Source organism: Triticum aestivum, chromosome 3D (genome assembly GCF_018294505.1).
Source record: "Triticum aestivum cultivar Chinese Spring chromosome 3D, IWGSC CS RefSeq v2.1, whole genome shotgun sequence".
Lineage (NCBI taxonomy): Eukaryota > Viridiplantae > Streptophyta > Magnoliopsida > Poales > Poaceae > Triticum > Triticum aestivum.
In genome coordinates this window covers 45,844,118-45,863,324 of record NC_057802.1, presented here as the reverse complement: position 1 = coordinate 45,863,324, position 19,207 = coordinate 45,844,118, and the positions used below count along the sequence as shown (strand labels likewise).

At 42.5% G+C, this 19,207-nt stretch overlaps 1 protein-coding gene and 1 pseudogene across 1 annotated transcript; one reads left to right on the top strand and one right to left on the bottom strand.

Annotated features, from left to right (window-relative positions):
* On the top strand, nt 1-1,464 carry LOC123076128 (uncharacterized; annotated as a pseudogene).
* A 769-nt stretch (nt 1,465-2,233) lies between these two features.
* On the bottom strand, nt 2,234-14,747 carry LOC123076127 (uncharacterized). Its single transcript, XM_044498536.1, has 24 exons — nt 14,491-14,747; nt 14,371-14,405; nt 14,122-14,259; nt 13,955-14,023; nt 13,532-13,689; nt 13,333-13,399; nt 13,202-13,255; nt 12,644-12,732; nt 12,384-12,500; nt 12,029-12,135; nt 11,857-11,935; nt 11,707-11,763; nt 11,199-11,378; nt 10,438-10,641; nt 9,542-9,664; nt 9,099-9,150; nt 8,391-8,586; nt 7,994-8,073; nt 7,773-7,889; nt 6,439-6,492; nt 5,612-5,678; nt 4,964-5,067; nt 4,776-4,883; nt 2,234-2,493 (listed from the first exon to the last, which is right to left on the bottom strand). The coding sequence occupies exons 1-24, from the start codon at nt 14,630-14,632 to the stop codon at nt 2,371-2,373; spliced, it is 2,520 nt and encodes an 839-aa protein (XP_044354471.1). The 5' UTR covers nt 14,633-14,747; the 3' UTR covers nt 2,234-2,370.
* Nucleotides 14,748-19,207: the final 4,460 nt, after the last annotated feature.

The following is a 19,207-nucleotide window of genomic DNA, read 5'->3' as shown; positions in this document are numbered from 1 at the left end:
ATGCAGTCGAAGCTGAGGCTGCTGAGCCCGTGTTGCTGTCTAGGCGGGGGCGTGAGAGATGCCAGCGCCGCACGATCAAACTCGATCGGACGGCTCCCGAGGAGGTCTGCGCCAGCCATAGAATCAGTCGGTTGAAACAAAGGGTTTTTCATAAGTAAATTATATACTCGTTTTAGTCTGTACGGTCGTGCCTATATAAGCATGAGCACCCTAGCGTTGTAGACCGGATTGTAACGTGCAGAGAGATTGAAAAAGGCACAATACTGCCTTTGGCAATAGTGTTCGTATTATTTTGGTGTGATCGATCTTGCCCGGATCCCAACACCGCACACAGATTGTGTTGATCTCATCAAAATCCTATCTTTTGTCTCCGGTTTGTAGTAGGAGTATGTCTAAGCGACGACGGCAGGGCGAGGAGGAGGGTCAGGCGGCCAACTACCACGTGCTGCTTCCGGCTAGCGTCACCTCTGAACAACCATGCCATGGACTTTGCCGCTCTGGGCAGCAACATTATAGCCACCAGCAACCGATGCGCCGCAACCGTGGTCTTCGACACGGAAACCGCCGCGCTGGCCATTGGCAATCCCCTCCCGGACGCGCTTTCCAATGCCCTCACCTTCTTTGTCACTGCCGATGACATGTTGTTCGCGTTTGCCTACTACTTCATGTCGCGCCCTCCCGCCTTCGAAGTCATGACGACCACCGCCGCCGCCAAGGACGAGATGCATTCTTTGTGCCCAAGCACCGACTGGTCCTGGGAAAGCATCCCGGCTCCCTTCACCAAGCATCAAAGGATTGCATCCTACGCCCTTCACCCGGACGGACGCACCGTATTTGTGTCCGTGGATGACCGAAAGGTCGGCGGCACCGGCACATTCTCCTTCGACAGCGAGAGCCGCGAGTGGAGGCGCCATGGGGAATGGATGCTCCCTTTCCACCGCCAAGGCTACTTCGACGCTGAGCTAGACGCATGGGTGGGGCTACACCCAGATGGCTACGTCTGCTCCTGCCAAGTTCCCTCCCTCGACATCAGCAGCAGCGGTAGCAAGTTAGCAACACCATGCAGCAGCAGCCCCGCTGGAAGATAGCCAAGGAGCAAAAGCTGTGGAGCCCAACACATCAGGTGTCTAAATCCCAAGGGGCTACTCTCACGTGCATGGGCAACTCCAGGTTTTTCCTTGTTGATTGCGTGGTAGCCGATGGGTTCGAGTTCCAGGATGCCTTTGATGACCCTCATGGCTTCGTGCTCAACATGACCACGTTTCGTCTCAAGTACAATCATGAGGGCAAGCTGCGAATCGTTGACAGAAACACCACCTCTTGTCGCATCTCTAGGCAACTCTCGTCTTTTGCTCCTGTAGCGTTCTGGATGTAGCTAGCAAGGAAAAAAATTGTAACCGTATGTGAAGTATAGAGGCTATGTTCGTCGTACTATCTGTAAGTTACTACCTCCATTTTTCTATATACAAGGCCACTTTATAAATTGGGTCTAACTTTGACCACTGAATTTTGGGAACTCACTTTGGCACATGGAGCTTATGCTCCTTCCACGTAAAAATATTTTGAAATGTCAAAAAAATCCGATCAAAAAATTTGCGCATACATCTCGACATTCTATGTGCGCACACCAAGTTTCGCAAAAAAATGACATTTCGTGTCGTCTGTGCAAAAAAGAAAAAAATGTCTCATAAAAAGCATTTTTAAACACCAATTTTTCTCTTTTTATACATGGACTCAAAAAATGTGCACACACAGAATGTTGAGACGTGAAATTTATCCAAATCTTGTGACATTTAAAAATATGTTCAAATCAGATTTCAAAAACCAGGAGCATCAAAGCTCCACCCCACTTTGATTTTGAGCACAAACCATATGTTATAGATGCCACAAATTCTAGTGCATCCCTTGGTGGCAGCTCAAGTTATCCGCCTCAACATCACATCAGATATGCTGGAGTTCTGCCGCAAGGAGAAACTTGGACCTCCTACTTGTCATTCCTCAGAGGAAATGATCCTGTTAGTTCGGGTCCAAGAACAGACCAAAAACTACCTCATCACCTATCCGGTGTAAGAATGCTTCAGAAAAAAAACTCCTGAACAGCTACTTGGGATGACCTTGACATAAGTTTTTTTTTCTTTCTTTCTTTTCTGATCCATTTGGACATAGTTGTTTCGGTTATCCCCTGTTACTTACTACCATCACCAGCAATCTGCTCAGTACGATTGTGACCAGCTTGGGTAAGAATGCTTCAGAAAAAAAGGATGGAGGTAATATGAGTTTTCTGCCTCGGCCACGATAAGAAGTTGTCACATGTTGGCCCCAATGATTGGGTACAATAATCAGTGATTAATGACCAATGCGAGCTAGGCATCACGCGAATTGCTCTACGGGAGTTGGGGGGATGTCCTCCATGATCCCTTTACCATCAGCTGCGTCGTAATAAAAGAAATTCTTGATCGGATCGCCCTTACAAGATATAGACTTAATCACCTCCTGTTAGATCCAAAAACCAAGTGCAAAGCTGTGGTCAGTATGCTAAAGAAAATATTCAAATATAAGAAGGCTTGAAATGGAAACAAATTCACACTCGTGCAGGCTTATTTTTGCAGCAAAACATAAATGGAATCTAGTGTTATTTTGGACTGGGGGTTTTTCTACCTGTTTCAGCATACATCACGAGTTCAAACACATCCTTCTTAGATCAATTACATCTGTGTGATTGATTTTTTCTCATTGAACGATCCATGTGGAAAACTTCAAACCACAGCTAGCTTCCACCAAGTGGTTTGTTATGCAATTTCAGAACTTACCAAGAGCTATCTACTTGGAATGCCAGTTCATTCGTGTGATTGCTGGCCTACCAAGTAGAAAATTAGTGGTACTGTACTTCGGTTACGGAGCAAGTACCTTTATTTCTGCATCGCAATCAGCAAAACAGCAAGCCAAGTTCACTAGGTGGGTGGCACTAGCTCTGCTCTGAAGCATGAGGTCACAAGTTTGAGTACTTGCGCCTGCAACTTTTTTTCTAGCACGAGTGATGTGCAGCAGGTTGAACTGCTATCCGGTGTGCAAAGTTTGAGCACTGTTTTGTTTTAGTGTATATGCAGATTGCCTAAGCCCTTTCCATCAGTTCGAACTTTCGGTTGCATTGGCTAGTGCAGGAAGCTTAACAAGGTATCACGGCCTAAGGTCTTGAGTTCAAGGCCTAAGGTTTTGAGTTCAAGTCCTGGCTTTCGTAATTTATCCAAAAAATTGTTGTTGGCCCCCTCTGTGTCCACGTATAGGCATCTTAAGCCATACCTCTTGAGTTTACTCACGTGTTGATTTCTCGCGTCACACCTGAGAGGGGGTGTTGAAGTGTATATGTGGATTGCCTACCCCTTTCCATCAGTTTGGAATTTTGGTTGTGTTGGCTAGTGCATGAAGCATAAGATGGTATTAAAGCCTACAGTCTTGAGTTCAAGTCCTGGCTTTTGCAATTTATCCTAAAATATGTGTTCCAGTTTTTTACAGTCAGATCATAGTTGGGTTCCCAGTAATAGGGAACGACAGGTATACCTTTGAGAGGAGATGATGCAACATGTCTGGCAGAATCACACCATAACATATAGTTTAGTGAAATACTTTTCGGGTTGACATGTGTACATATTTTTTGGCAAATACTCCCTCCGTCCCATAATTAAGACGTTTTTGACACTACATTATGGGACGGATGGACTAGCATGCAACTCATGGTTTCAGTCAGGACAAGTCCAGTTTAACTGAATCTTAACTGATAATTTTAGATATAACATAGCACGTTTACTCGACAAGACATGTGATCAACATAAAAAATGACGATTTTAGGTTTGAATTTAGTTTCAAGGTATCTTCAAACAGATTTTACTAGTCTTCAGTAACTTTATTTAGAAGAAAAAGGCATAATCAAGCTTTCAGTAAATCAGGTCAGATATCACTAATCGTTAGTTGAATTTGTGTTTGGACTTTCTTGACTGTTAATTTAAACCTGGCATTATGTTAAAGTGACAGTGTATTAAATTAAGAGACTAAGTTTCTTGAGCAAATACAGGGACCTAAAAATGAAAGATCCCAGTGACAATTGATGTAAATTTTAAACTGAATTAGGAAACAAACATATCGAACTATGTAACCAGACAAGTAATCCTTTAATTATATTTTCGGTTTCTTGTTACAGAGATAGATAGATTCATGGCACAAGAAAATTTTACAACAAAAAAAGAAGAGCAGAAGAAGACTGAGTTAATTTGGAATAGAACTCCATCCTTTCAACTCTCCTAAGAATCTACTCCCCTCTAACCAAATTCACTAGCTTGCTGAAGATAATGGACAAGTCAAATGCCTTTATTCAAACACACACATGACCACAGGAACAATCCTAGCTGGTACCAAAAAGAGAGAATAGATGTATCTTATATTATCATATTTCATTTTGTTACATATTTTGGATGCCTTCCTTTCCCTGCTAGCACAAATACAAATGCCCTAGACTGCGAGTTAAAAGGGAAGTAGTCCACATATAAGAATTCAAAGTGTCATCTCCATGTGTCACCTACTTTTTCCTAGTAATAACTTAATAACACCACACGTTGCTTGAGATAACTACATTTTCTGTTGAGCTACTATGTTCCACATTTGAAGAAAAAAAAGATACTGATCTATGCCTAAATTATATAGATTACTTTTCTTATTTTCCAGCTATGACACGAATTAAACAATAGAAGAATCAGAAAATAACGATGGAAGATTGAACCTACCTGACCAAGAATGCCACCAAGGATTGCACATACAGGAGGATGTTCCTTCTTTCCAGCTGCTAAAAGCCGTTCCAGGAGAGCCGTAGGAATTTGAGACTCGCTTAAAGACTGCAGTTTACAGCAACAGGGAAAATATCTGAAGAAACGTGACTCGGTTACTCAAAATACGACAAACAACAAAGCTGTACCATTCTATCACACATATCCTTCCTCTGAGCCAAAACTGCAGGTAGATCACAAAATGTTGTCTCACCAGGCTCGCGCCCTTCAGATAATTCATAACTTTCCAAGACTGCAAAACGACGTACTTATGCTAGTTACAAAACCAAGACAGCGAAAAATACACATAGGTAACAGTCAAAAGGGTTCTGCATGGCAGATCAAGTGAACATACAGATCAGTAAATTTTTTGGTGAAAAATAAATATAGGAGTCCTACAGAAAATCTCAGAAAACTAGTTGAATATAAGATGTTATGTTCTCTTTCTGTGAAATATCAGGAGCAAGCTCATTTGCTTTGAGGTACGAAAAAGAAAATAGTTAGTGAAACAACGATTCAATTTGATCTGTTCCACTACTGTACATCACAAATGAATCACATCGATCTTAAATCTTGCAAGGATATGGAACATGCGCCCACCCCCTACATCTGATAATGTTTATTTATTCTGAAATTTCAACACCTGAATTTCACGAGTTTTCACCATAATCACATTTTTGCCTGATATTTACCCAGGAAAAAAGAAGGCCAAGAAAGTAAACAAACACCCATTTTCAATTGTCACTACTAGACGAGATAAACCTTAGGAACAGTAACTTAAGTTATCATATCATCACCTCTCATGGCGTAGTACAATTTAGTTGTTTTCCTGGGCAGATTCCTCCAGGGCACAGAAATAGCTTCCTGTATAAAAACAAACAAAATGTAAATGCAGCCATTGTACTTCAATTTGCAATACTTGACGCCTGAAGCATGCAGAAGGGTAGTGATACAATTGCAATCATCGGAATTGATTGTTATATTTGGCAATTGAAGCATCCTAAAGGGTTTGGTAATATCTCCTGCAATCAAATCATATGCAGGTATTCCAGTAATATTTTATAACTGGACTACATGACAGGAGTAATATAGCATCATGAGTACAATAACAGATTGAACCAGTATTTAAGTGGTGACAAACAAAGAAAAAACAAGATAACATTAGCAATCATGCATAAGTATCTAAGAAAGCACAGAGGCAGTGTAAAAAGAACAAAGACCAGACACCAGAGCTACCTCCAAGAAATGTTTTACACAAAAAAGAAAATGCAGGCCTTTCCAAATAAGGGTAGGTGGCATCGTAGAGCCACATCAGAACTAGAAGGAAGAAACGAAAGGCAATAAAAGCATTTACTTTCATCTTTTTCCCTGCTGTCATGAAAAATAAAATGTTTATCGTAGGAGGTATCAGCATGTTTTTCATATTATAATATAAACACATAACTTGAATTGCTTCTGCGCATCATGTAATATGTATAAGTTGCAAACAAAATACTACTGAGAACAGCACATGGCAGCAAAACAAGGATCACCAACTCGAGGAATACAAAACATGAGCATGCATACTGAAAGAGTTTGTCTCAACGAAGACCAACTGCCAAAAAATCAAATCAAACTTCCATACCTGCAGGCTAGCATATGTCAATTCCTGCTGTTCAGGTTCTCCTCCAGGCTTCTTCTGAAAAAATAAACACAATTTCAGAAATACATTTTAAGAATGAACTGAAGATAGAAAATGTGTTCCACTAGCTAATGACCTAATGTTAATTTGCAAAGCATCACCATGGTAATTGAACCAGAAGTGGTTTTTATAGAACTGAATCCCTGGTACCAGATTCGATATGTAAACTGTGCCCTGTTTAAGCACCATAAGGTGCTCACTTTTGTTTATCATCCATTTAAGAATTGACAGACCAAAATATAGACAGCCAGTGAGATCACCACAGGAATATTGGGTTTTCATATGCTGACAAGTTGAATAGCCCGCCATAATGCGACAATCAATCCAAAATCAAACATGCCAATGCAGAAGGTGCCACCATTATGTATCTTGAAAATAAAGTAGGCACGACCCAAGATTACTTCGCTGGCAGCCTAGAGTCGAATTTCAAAATAATCAGAAAGGCCATTTACTTTTAGTGGAGGGGAGGTAGATGGCAGTCGAACCATCATTGCCAACTCAAATATTTATAGGAGTAGAGGAGTAAAGATAAAGATATGGAAAAGATAACGAGATATTTATGAATTACAAGAGAAAAGCACAAACAACAAGAAAGCTTTTCAGTCCCAAACAAGTTGGGGTAGGCTAGAGTTGAAACCCATAAGATACCGAAACCAAGTCATGGTTCTGGCACGTGGATAGCTAATTTTCACACACTCCTTTCCATGGCTAAATCTTTGGTGATATTCGAGTCCTTCAAATCTCTCTTTACAGACTCTTCCAATGTCAAGTTTGGTCTACCCCGACCTCTCTTGACATTATCAACATGCCTTAACCTCCCACTATGCACTCCATAACGGCCCACTATTCACTGGCCCTTCTGGATGCCCAAACCATCTCTGACGATGTTGGACAAGCTTCTCTTCAAACGGTGCCACCCCAACTCTTGTCCCGACCCGATCATTCCATCTCAACATGCACAGCTCTGCTACACCTAGCTGTTGGACATGTCGCCTTTTAGTAGGCCAACATTTAGCGCCATACTCAATGACCCTCTCCCATTGCTTCATTGCATGGCTCATCAGCTTAATTGCATGGTAATTAGTACAACTTGGAAAATGCATGCACACAAGCAGGTATATCTTATTAGAGGTGACAACTGAGCATAGAACAATTGTAGGCACACTTAGAAGGCATACATGTCCTTCAACTTCTAGTTGTGAAAAACAACGGAAGTAATACAAAGTTAAGTGATGTATCAATAGACTAGATGTCACATGTCCTTGAGTAATACATACCTGAAGATAACTATGGTTCTGCAAATCAACAAATATTTCACCACAAGAATCCTTGCACTCTACAGAGTAGAAGGCAATATGCTTGCTTCTCTTCCGACAGTTGTCATTAATGAACAACTAAAAACATAACACAGATGCAAAAACAATGAGGATAAGAAACAGAACACGTGACAAAAGAAACTGAAGCTAGTGAAAATATTACTTTAGATAAGGATCTGCACCTTTGTTTTAAGAGATGCACAGCTAACTACAATGATGTCGAACCTGTCAACGAATCCTTCATCAATTAGTGATGGATCACCTGGAAACAACATGATAGTCATAACTTTTCCAATCAATACTGTAAAAAAGAATATCAGATTTTATGGCCACCAAAGAATGGTTGAAAATTTCTCTTACAGAACTAATATTAGTAAAACAGACATAACAACTGTTTGTTCCTATCACAAAATGATCTTTCTTGTAAGAACTTTTTCAACTATAGCAGCATTATCAGTAGACACAATAAAATGAACGCCAATTCAAGAATACAAGACATGATCACTTTGTATAATATATTTTTCTTAAATCTAATAACCAAACTAATTAAAAACAAGTGCATCAAACTGTACACCACACCTATTGCGACAGCAACTCGGACCATTGGATTGAAATCTTTCAAGGACTCGCAGCAAGCCTCAGCTCGTGAGCTAACACCTTGCATACATACGTCATGAGGAATTAGGAAGTTTGCACTGAGATCATCCTCAGTGACTATGTGATCATCCATCAAGGATAAACTGCCAACTCCTGCTAGAACAATATTCTTGCAGAACTGCGGAGTAGGAGAGAAATCAACTTAGTGTATGTGGGTACTTTCAGTAAATTAACTAAATTGTAAATGACATATGAGAAGTTAAATTATTGAAATTCAACTGAAGTTCAGAAGAATTGGGGACCTCTGTTTGAAAAATAAGTGCGCATTGGCAAGATGGAACATGAGATGACGAGGGCGAAGAACGAAGTTAAGAATATGCCATCAGAAATGAAAGGAACGATGAGTTCAAATTTAATTCCCTTTATCTAGCAAAGAAAAAGATTAAGCACTTACAAAGAAACGTAGGAGTCTAGCACACAGACAGTTTAAAGAAACTAAAAATGGCTGAATTGTAACTTATTCATTTGAGCGATGCAAACACAGAACATTACCGCAAATACTAGTTATAACACCTTGAACCCTAATTTTTCAATGCTATCTTTTCATAATCAATAGTAGACCATCAAAGTTCTTTTTAAAGGCAAATTAACTGTGAAGCGTAATAACAGAAGACAATTTTAGTTACCCACCTCAATAGTAGTACCGTTCACGCCGCACACAAGCACATGCGCTTTACTTAGCCTGTTCCAAGCAGCACATATATAACAGTCAGTTAAAACGATGAATGCACCCAAACAGTGTTACACAAGGTAACAAAACCAGTAAAAGACAGATATTATAAATAAACGAAATAGAGAACAGAACATTGGCAGGAAAAAACAAGTCCGAAATTTTTTATACCGAAAGGATAAAACCAGGTTCACATAATCAGGGGAAAATCCATAGTCGTAGCAGAAGGTTAAGTTTGATATGATCCAAAAGGTTGGACATTGGTTCGAAAAATCTCAAAAGACCAAACGAGGTTTTCCCAACACAAAAACCCAACAGAAGTACAAAAATGATGCAGTAAAAGAAAGAAAGAAAAAAAATAGGAGGAGCAGAGCTGGGGGTTCTTGGGAGGGGAGGGGCGCACCTCTTCTGAGCATCAACACCCCAGACGCGGATCTGACGGTCATAGAGCGCTGTCTCCTGTGCCGTCAGCTCCTCCTCCGTGCCGCCTTCTCCGCCCATCGCACGGAACGCCCGGATCCTGAGCCTGAGACGTGAGAATCCAGTTAGCAGCCAAAGAAGGGAGAAAGTCACATCGGTTTTGGAGTTGTCGGAGAAAATGGGTTTCTTTTCTCTCTTCCCCAGAAGCATATCCTACGGGTTCAAGGACGGCCGTCCATCTGCCCTGGATGAAGGGTCGAAATTTCGACTCATGCAATTTAGTAGCCAAACTACTAGCAGAAGATGATCCAAGTCATGCTTCCAAACTACTAGGAGATTATTATTGTTTGGGACGAAGAGTTAATCCGTCCACATACCTACGGAAGAAGGATATCAGATAGGTCACATACTTGGACAGATCCATCATGCAACAACAAGCGAAACGAGGGATAGAGAGAACAGTGGCTCCGGCATCTATCTATAATTCTATATATGCTGCTCCCGTTAGTGTGAACAGATTACTCCTAGGTTAACACCAAGAGGCATACTAGGAGCTAACTAAAGCGTGCCCCTTGGTGTTCCTGTGGGCGATTCGTGAGCAGTTAATTTTGTTGTGAGTGCTCCCGGAAATCAAAAGACGGACGGACAACAGGCTTCTCAGATTTCCCTCTGCACTAAAGCCTATAGAGGTGGGCTTGGCTCCAACCCAAGCAGCAGCTGGTACTAGTTAGTAATTGCAAAAATAGTACTACTCCTCTGCCCTCCCCGTTGGCCCTCTGTAAGCCGGCAGCAGCAGCCACTGCCTAAGTGCCTATGCTAGCGTGCGGGCCGCGGTGCGAGCTCCATACGGAAGATTAGGGAGGAGATGGAGAACCGAACCTGGTCGCCCGCTCCGCTGCTTGGCGCCGCACCGCCTCTCGCCTGCCGCGGTACCGGCCTTCCGACTTCCGCGCTTCACCCGCCGGTCCACCGGTCCGCCGCGCTAAGGTAGGAGGAGATTGGGGAACGAAACGAGCGAGGTTTTGGTCGGGGGCTGTTCGGAACGAAACGAGTGTGCCTGTGGGCTGTGGGCTCAGTTGTGGCCTTGTGGGCCGCTAAATTTGTCAAAGGCCTTGTGCGACACAGTCCATGAAGAAGACAAGCAGGTTGCCTAAAAAAAAGCATGTTTGTCTAAACAAAAAAGCAAGCAGGTCAAAAGGGAACTCCAGATACATTTCATATTGCTTATTTCAAAATTCAGATTCGGGCAACTTTACTGCCATGGCAGCTTTATGTTACTATGTTCAAGCTTCTGCCTTATGAAGATGTTGGATCAACTGATGAACTGCTTTTGTCTGGAAAGAATCATTATGATTATTTTGTCCAGGAACTTGCTGGTATAAATTTCCAGAAGATCTTTCAAGTCAAGGAGACCGTATAACGCAAGTGGCTAGACACAAGGAAGATGATACAACGTCATAGTTGCTGACTGTTTTCATCTATGCTGACAGGTTACAAATGTTGCATCTTTGATATGACAAAGATGTCCCTCCGAGTACATGGTTTCAGATTTAGAGAAACCTCTCTGCATGCTGTCTGTATCAGGGTTCTTGTAATACTGCTACATCAAAGGATCGAAATATCCTGCAGGGAAGCTTCACATTGCCTTGCCCGATTCTTTACTGTCCGCCTTGTCCTTTTTATCGACATAGGGGTACTCGGCAGGCGAACTCCATAGGCCGAACAAGATGAGGAGGTGCGCGAACAACAGAAGTAGTGATGAATAGGCGGTAGAAGGATAAACGTTCCAGCAGAGCTCCACGACAACAAACAAAATGATCCTGGAACAATGAAGGATATGACATGACAGAAGAAACCAAGGATGAATACTACTAGAAATGAAGCACCTCTGAAGGAACACATATAATCTTCAAAAACAGCGAACAAAAGAACTTCTATTGACATTTACCATAACTATGACTGATTTGTTCAAACAGCTACCGCACATGATTATGACAAAAAATTAAGGTGGAAAAAGGATGTAAAGATGCTGGTGCCTCACAGAACAGATGCACCCTATAAACATGACCATGGGTGATTTGTTCAAACAGTCACTAGCGCACACTGATTTGAGGTGGAAAAGCAATTTAGACGAGTCTGTTGCCTTACCTGACTACTGTTGGAAACTGTGTTCTCCACAACAGAAAAGGCAATGAATAGAAGTACCTGCAAACAGAAGAACGAACTTCATTTCCAGCATCTGTAGGTACCGGGCTACACTTGCGCGGTGGCAGTGGTGGTGGTGATGGGGGTACTTACCAAGAATAAAACTGGTAATGTAATGAGCGGGCACACACAATGCCAATGAAGTTTCCAACAAACATCACAGTTACAATATCTGGATTGAAGTTGTTATTATCTCATTAGTCACGTAAAAGAACAGTTCCAAATGATGTGAATACAAGTAATTCAAGCTTTAGAGTGAACATACGCTCTTTACTGAGAATGGACTGTCTGGGCTTGCACGAAATGAGCTGTTGAATTGATGTAGCATCTCTAAATCTGGAATGCACAAAATGGAACAAACCACCTTCATGCCTGTCAACAAGTGCAAGAATAGTAAGTATCAGCAAGAACCATACAGTTTAGAGAACAGCTATGGTGAACTTTTTGCATATGCTCGGTTTTCGCCCGGTTTTCCATTAATTAACTGGGCAATTCTCTTCTTAATTAATCGATGAGGCAAATCTTTTGCCTCTGTTTCGAAAATAATAATTTACATGCATATCTTCACCACAATTCTAGCATGTAACAACTGATTAGACCCAATATAAGAGCATACTCACTTAAACCACTTGTAGTGTGCAAACACCATAAGAGTAGTGAGGTGAAAAATCAATAGCCCAATAGCTAGCTCTTTTGATACAAAATACTTCTCAGGAACAAACTTAAAGTTGACAGACCTGAAAAGCATAAAACAGATAAGATTGTATCACAGCTGCATATATGCAATAATAAATCTATGAAGCCACGGCTGGGATGTGATATACTGGGTATAATTATAGTGCTGAAATGGTTTGAAATTCCAGAAGTATTGTATAAGCACCAGAAATGGATGAAGACACGCCCAAGATTGAAAGCTCTTGAGATGTACTCAACAGGATGTGACAACAAGAATGGGATACCCAACAAAACCTAGAGAATGGAAATGCAAAGCATTAGAGACAAAATGATATACTTCTTATCCATCTGGCCATCCAGCCACTTCCCAAGCAACATAGAGCACAGCACTACAACAAGTTCATGTTCTCCTGAGGACACATTTTTATATCAATAGTCACTAGCTTTTCCATGTAAAATGGCAATATCTTAATCAATACTCATATACTAGAACTGCTGCATAATGAACTCGCATTTAGCAGAAAATTAAAATAAATCATACTGTCCAAATGAGGGTGAATTTAACCCCTTACAATGCACACTGGCAGATGTCAGTACAACTTGAAATAAAAAAAGGAAGACCAAGAAACATTTATTTTAAACCCTACATGACATTTGTGAAATATGAATAACTCATATTGGCATGCTAGAAGGAACCATCAAGCATAGCGTAGCCTAAATGAAACTAAGATGACAAGTATGAATAAAGCAAAGCACAACACACCTGTACTCCTGCAGCTCCCAACAAAGCAAGAAAAACTCCTTTGATACTCATGGCCTTTATCAAGAACTTGGTAAGATAAAAGTTTGTAGCATAAGATGTAAGGAACAGAGCATGGTCATATAATATTATACCTTCAACATTAGTAGAAACAAAGATGGAGCAAAAAGGAGCACGTTCATCTTAACTGAGACAGCTCCACTGCAGCAAAAGTAGTTGCAATTAAAAGAGAGCAAAAGGTGTGTACTAACGGAATGGTATGTTAGTACTTTGTAAGAAACAAGAATGGATGAAATGATAAATCAATGTCATACTCACACAGTTTGTAATCACCTGAAAATAATTAGGCCGAGGTACCACTTGTGATAGACAATCAAGACCATAGCAGCATGGAGCAACGTCATAGCTACGCAATCGTTGAAAAGACGGAGCACAAAGATGGAGTGAACTCGCTTTGATAAGCAAAGCAAACCTAAAGCCCACCAAGGAAGCTGGTCGTCATGATCAAGAAACAGGGAGGCATCAGAAACTACTTTAGGTAAACAGATCTACAGAAGTGCTGCCAATGGAAGCCCGGTCGTGCAGATTTGCTATGAGATTTCTAACTGGTAAAAAACACTCAAACGGTTTTGGAGTCCCTTGTAAAATTATATACAGTTATCCTCATTGAACTAAACAAACAAGTTTTTTAAGTTCAGAATTGTGAAACTAATGCTGCGGAATTAGGTGAAAAATGTCATCAATTTGCACCCATACCACTTCAGTCTTGACGTAAAGCAGCAGAACAAGGCTCAGGTTGACAAGATACAAGACACCGAACAGGATCTGCAGACACAACACAGCGCACTGTCTCAGCACAGCCACCGGCAACACAAGCAAAACAAGACGACGCTGGCAAAAAAAATTAGCACTGAAAAGGTGACCTGAGCAGGGAACACTTGGCCGGCGGTGAGGAACTTGATGGCGGAGTAGACGTAGAGGAAGCCGGCCGGGTAGACGAGCGGCCCGGTGTCGCCCTCGATCTTGGTGTAGTCCCTCTCCCCCTCCCGAAAAGCATCCACCTTCCACACGAAACCAACACTCAGAAGTCAGAACCTCTGGCTCAACCCGAATTCCAAATTCTCCACCCAAAGGAGGAGAAAAAAACGAGCTTGGTGCTCGATTGCAGGTACCTGAGACATGTAGGCGTCCCAGTCGATCTTGGTATCTGCACACGGAAGCAACAGCGCGGAGGTTAGCTGCGAGCGGGAGAAGGCTGGGAGGGAAAGAGGGAGCAGGGGCAGGGCGCGAACACGGGACGAAGGCGACGATGAGGGCGACGAGCGCGGCGTCGGCGAGCAGCAGGAAGGCGGCGAAGTGGAGCTGCCGCCTCCGGTCTGCTGGCTTCCCCGGCGTGCTCGCGGGCCGCTCCTTCGCCAGCCGCGCCCGCGCCATGCTGGCCGGCGACGAGGCGACGCGGCCGCAGATCCAGAGGCGGCTGAGACGATTTTCGGCCGGCCGGTGAGCAACTCGCCGGTTGGGTTGGTGGAGCTGTTGCGCGTTGTGGGCATTGGGCTTGTGCGCTCTTACGGTTACGGGTTACGGTCTGCTCGGCCCATGGAATGAGGTGGGCTCGAACGATAGCCGCCTGCAGAAACGTTTGGGTTTCAGGCCATTATTCTTCTCTGCGTAAACTGGAACTGGTTCGGCCCAAAACCAGCTTATTTACTTTATTATTTTATTATTCCAAAAAGTTTTTATTTGAAAGATATCTGTACTAAAGTAAGTTATTTAAAATGTGCAGAAATTAAAATGTTCATGTATCTCAACAAAAATGTCCATACGTTTGGGGAAAAATGGTACTCTCATATTTTAGAAAGTGATCGTGTTTATACAGAAAAAATATCCATATGTTAAAAAAATTATGTATTTAAATAAAATCATGTACTTTGAAGAACTGATCACCGGCAACTGGGGAATAAAATATGCTTATATACTTCTGGAAGAAATGTTCGCGTGTGCCAGAAAGAACATAAATAGAAAAATAGGATAAAACTTGTAAAATTGGAACAGGCCGCCAGGTGTTGTGCTAGGGTGCACGTTATAGGGGCAGTTTATTCCTATGAGTGTAGAATAAGAATTTCCTCCATCGCTCGATTTATATGCATCAGGAGCTCCTACTAAATGCAAGAACGCCTATGTATATGTCGAAAGAAAAAGAAATATATAAGCGTCTATGTACATGTCGTGACCTCAAGTATAAATTATTATATTGTGTGTGCCGAAACTAACATTTTAGTGGTGCCTAGACAACAAAAAAGTATTAAATTTTTACTTAACCATCTGACTGGAAGTTAAACGTCAATGCCAACCTCTGGATTGGGAATAAATCCTATACAAACTGTTGGAAACGAGAGTTTGGCAATGCTTCATGATGTATTGATCGGTGCAAAGCGCACGTATTGAAGGAAATATGCCCTAGAGGCAATAATAAAGTTATTATTTATTTCCTTATATCATGATAAATGTTTATTATTCATGCTAGAATTGTATTAACCGGAAACATAATACTTGTGTGAATACATAGACAAACAGAGTGTCACTAGTATGCCTCTACTTGACTAGCTCGTCGATCAAAGATGGTTATGTTTCCTAGCCATAGACATGAGTTGTCATTTGATTAACGGGATCACATCATTAGGAGAATGATGTGATTGACTTGACCCATTCCGTTAGCTTAGCACTTGATCGTTTAGTATTCTGCTATTGCTTTCTTCATGACTTATACATGTTCCTATGACTATGAGATTATGCAACTCCCGTTCACCGGAGGAACACTTTGTGTGCTACCAAACGTCACAACGTAACTGGGTGATTATAAAGGTGCTCTACAGGTGTCTCCGAAGGTACTTGTTGGGTTGGCGTATTTCGAGATTAGGATTTGTCACTCCGATTGTCGGAGAGGTATCTCTGCGCCCACTCGGTAATGCACATCACTATAAGCCTTGCAAGCATTGTAACTAATGAGTTAGTTGCGGGATGATGTATTACGGAACGAGTAAAGAGACTTGACGGTAACGAGATTGAACTAGGTATTGGGATACCGACGATCGAATCTCGGGCAAGTAACATACCGATGACAAAGGGAACAACGTATGTTGTTATGCGGTTTGACCGATAAAGATCTTCGTAGAATATGTGGGAGCCAATATGAGCATCCAGGTTCCGCTATTGGTTATTGACCGGAGACGTGTCTCGGTCATGTCTACATAGTTCTCGAACCCGTAGGGTCCGCACACTTAAAGTTCGATGACGGTTATATTATGAGTTTATGTGTTTTGATGTACCGAAGGTTGTTCGGAGTCTCGAATGTGATCACGGACATGACAAGGAGTCTTGAAATGGCCGAGACGTAAAGATCGATATATTGGACGACTATATTTGGATACCGGAATGGTTCCGGGTAAGATCGGGATAATACCGGAGCACCGGGAGGTTATCGGAACCCCCCGGGAGGTATATGGGCCTTAATGGGCTTTAGTGGAAAGGACGGGAAAGGAGCAAGGGAGGGGCGCCCCCCCAAGCCCAATCCGAATTGGGAGGGGGCCGGCCCCCCCTTTCCTTCCTCCCTCCTTCCTCTTCCTTCCCTCTCCCTCTCCAAATAGGAAAAGGAGGAGTCCTACTCCCAGTGGGAGTAGGACTCCCCCCTTGGGCGCGCCTCCTCCCCTTGGCCGGCCCTCTCCTCCCCCCTTTATATATGGAGGAGGGGGGCACCCCAGAGACACATCAATTGATCCCTTGGATCTCTTAGCCGTGTGCGGTGCCCCCCTCCACCACAATCCACCTCGATAATATCGTAGCGGTGCTTAGGCGAAGCCCTGCGTCAGTAGAACATCATCGTCGTCACCACGTCGTCATGCTGACGGAACTCTCCCTCAAAGCTCGGCTGGATCGGAGTTCGAGGGACGTCATCGAGTTGAACGTGTGCAGAACTCGGAGGTGCCATGCGTTCGGTACTTGATCGGTCGGATCGTGAAGACGTACGACTACATCAACCGCGTTGTGCTAACGCTTCCGCTTTGGTCTATGAGGGTATGTGGACACACTCTTCCCTCTCGTTGCTATGCATCACCATGATCTTGCGTGTGCGTAGGAATTTTTTTGAAATTACTACGTTCCCCAACAGTGGTATCAAAGACAGGTTTTATGCGTAGATGTTATATGCACGAGTAGAACACAAGTGAGTTGTGGGCTATACAAGTCATACTGCTTACCAACATGTCATACTTTGGTTAGGCGGTATTGTTGGATGAAGCGGCCCGGACCGACATTATGCGTACGCTTACGCGAGACTGCTTCTACCGACGTGCTTTGCACACAGGTGGCTGGCGGGTGTCAGTTTCTCCAATTTAGTTGAACCAAGTGTGGCTACGCCCGGTCCTTGAGAAGGTTAAAACAGCACTAACTTGACGAACTATCGTTGTGGTTTTGATGCGTAGGTAAGAACAGTTCTTGCTCAGCCCGTAGCAGCCACGTAAAACTTGCAACAACAAAGTAGAGGACGTCTAACTTGTTTTTGCAGGGCATGTTGTGATGTGATATGGTCAAGGCATGATGCTAAATTTTATTCATGAGATGATCATGTTTTGTAACCGAGTTATCGGCAACTGGCAGGAGCTATATGGTTGTCGCTTTATTGTATGCAATGCAATCGCCCTGTAATGCTTTACTTTATCACTAAGCGGTAGCGATAGTCGTAGAAGCATAAGTTGGCGAGACGACAACGATGCTACGATGGAGATCAAGGTGTCGCGCCGGTGACGATGGTGATCATGACGGTGCTTCGGAGATGGAGATCACAAGCACAAGATGATGATGACCATATCATATCACTTATATTGATTGCATGTGATGTTTATCTTTTATGCATCTTATCTTGCTTTGATTGACGGTAGCATTATAAGATGATCTCTCACTAAATTTCAAGGTATAAGTGTTCTCCCTGAGTATGCACCGTTGCGAAAGTTCTTCGTACTGAGACACCACGTGATGATCGGGTGTGATAGGCTCTACGTTCAAATACAACGGGTGCAAAACAGTTGCACACGCGGAATACTCAGGTTAAACTTGACGAGCCTAGCATATGCAGATATGGTCGAGCGTGAATCATATAGTAGATATGATCAACATAGTGATGTTCACCATTGAAACTACTCCATCTCACGTGATGATCGGACATGGTTTAGTTGATTTGGATCACGTGATCACTTAGAGGATTAGAGGGATGTCTATCTAAGTGGGAGTTCTTAAGTAATATGATTAATTGAACTTAAATTTATCATGAACTTAGTACCTGATAGTATTTTGCTTGTCTATGTTGATTGTAGATAGATGGCCCGTGCTGTTGTTCTGTTGAATTTTAATGCGTTCCTTGAGAAAGCAAAGTTGAAAGATGATGGTAGCAATTACACGGGCTGGGTCCATAACTTGAGGATTATCCTCATTGCTGCACAGAAGAATTACGTCCTGGAAGCACCGCTAGGTGCCAGACCTACTGCAGGAGCAACACCAGATGTTATGAACGTTTGGCAGAGCAAAGCTGATGACTACTCGATAGTTCAGTGTGCCATGCTTTACGGCTTAGAACCGGGACTTCAACGACGTTTTGAAACATCATGGAGCATATGAGATGTTCCAGGAGTTGAAGTTAATATTTCAAGCAAATGCCCGGATTGAGAGATATGAAGTCTCCAATAAGTTCTATGTAGGATCGAAAGTATGTCTAGAGGGGGGTGATTAGACTACTTGACCAAATAAAAATCTAGCCTTTTCCCAATTTTAGTTCTTGGTAGATTTTAGCAACTTAGCACAAGTCAAGCAATCAACCTACACATGCAATTCTAAGGGTATAGCAGCGGAATGTAAAACAATTGCATATGAAGGTAAAGGGATGAGTTTGAGGGAGCAAACGCAATGTTGACACGGAGATTTTTTATCCGTGGTTCCGATAGGTGGTGCTATCGTACATCC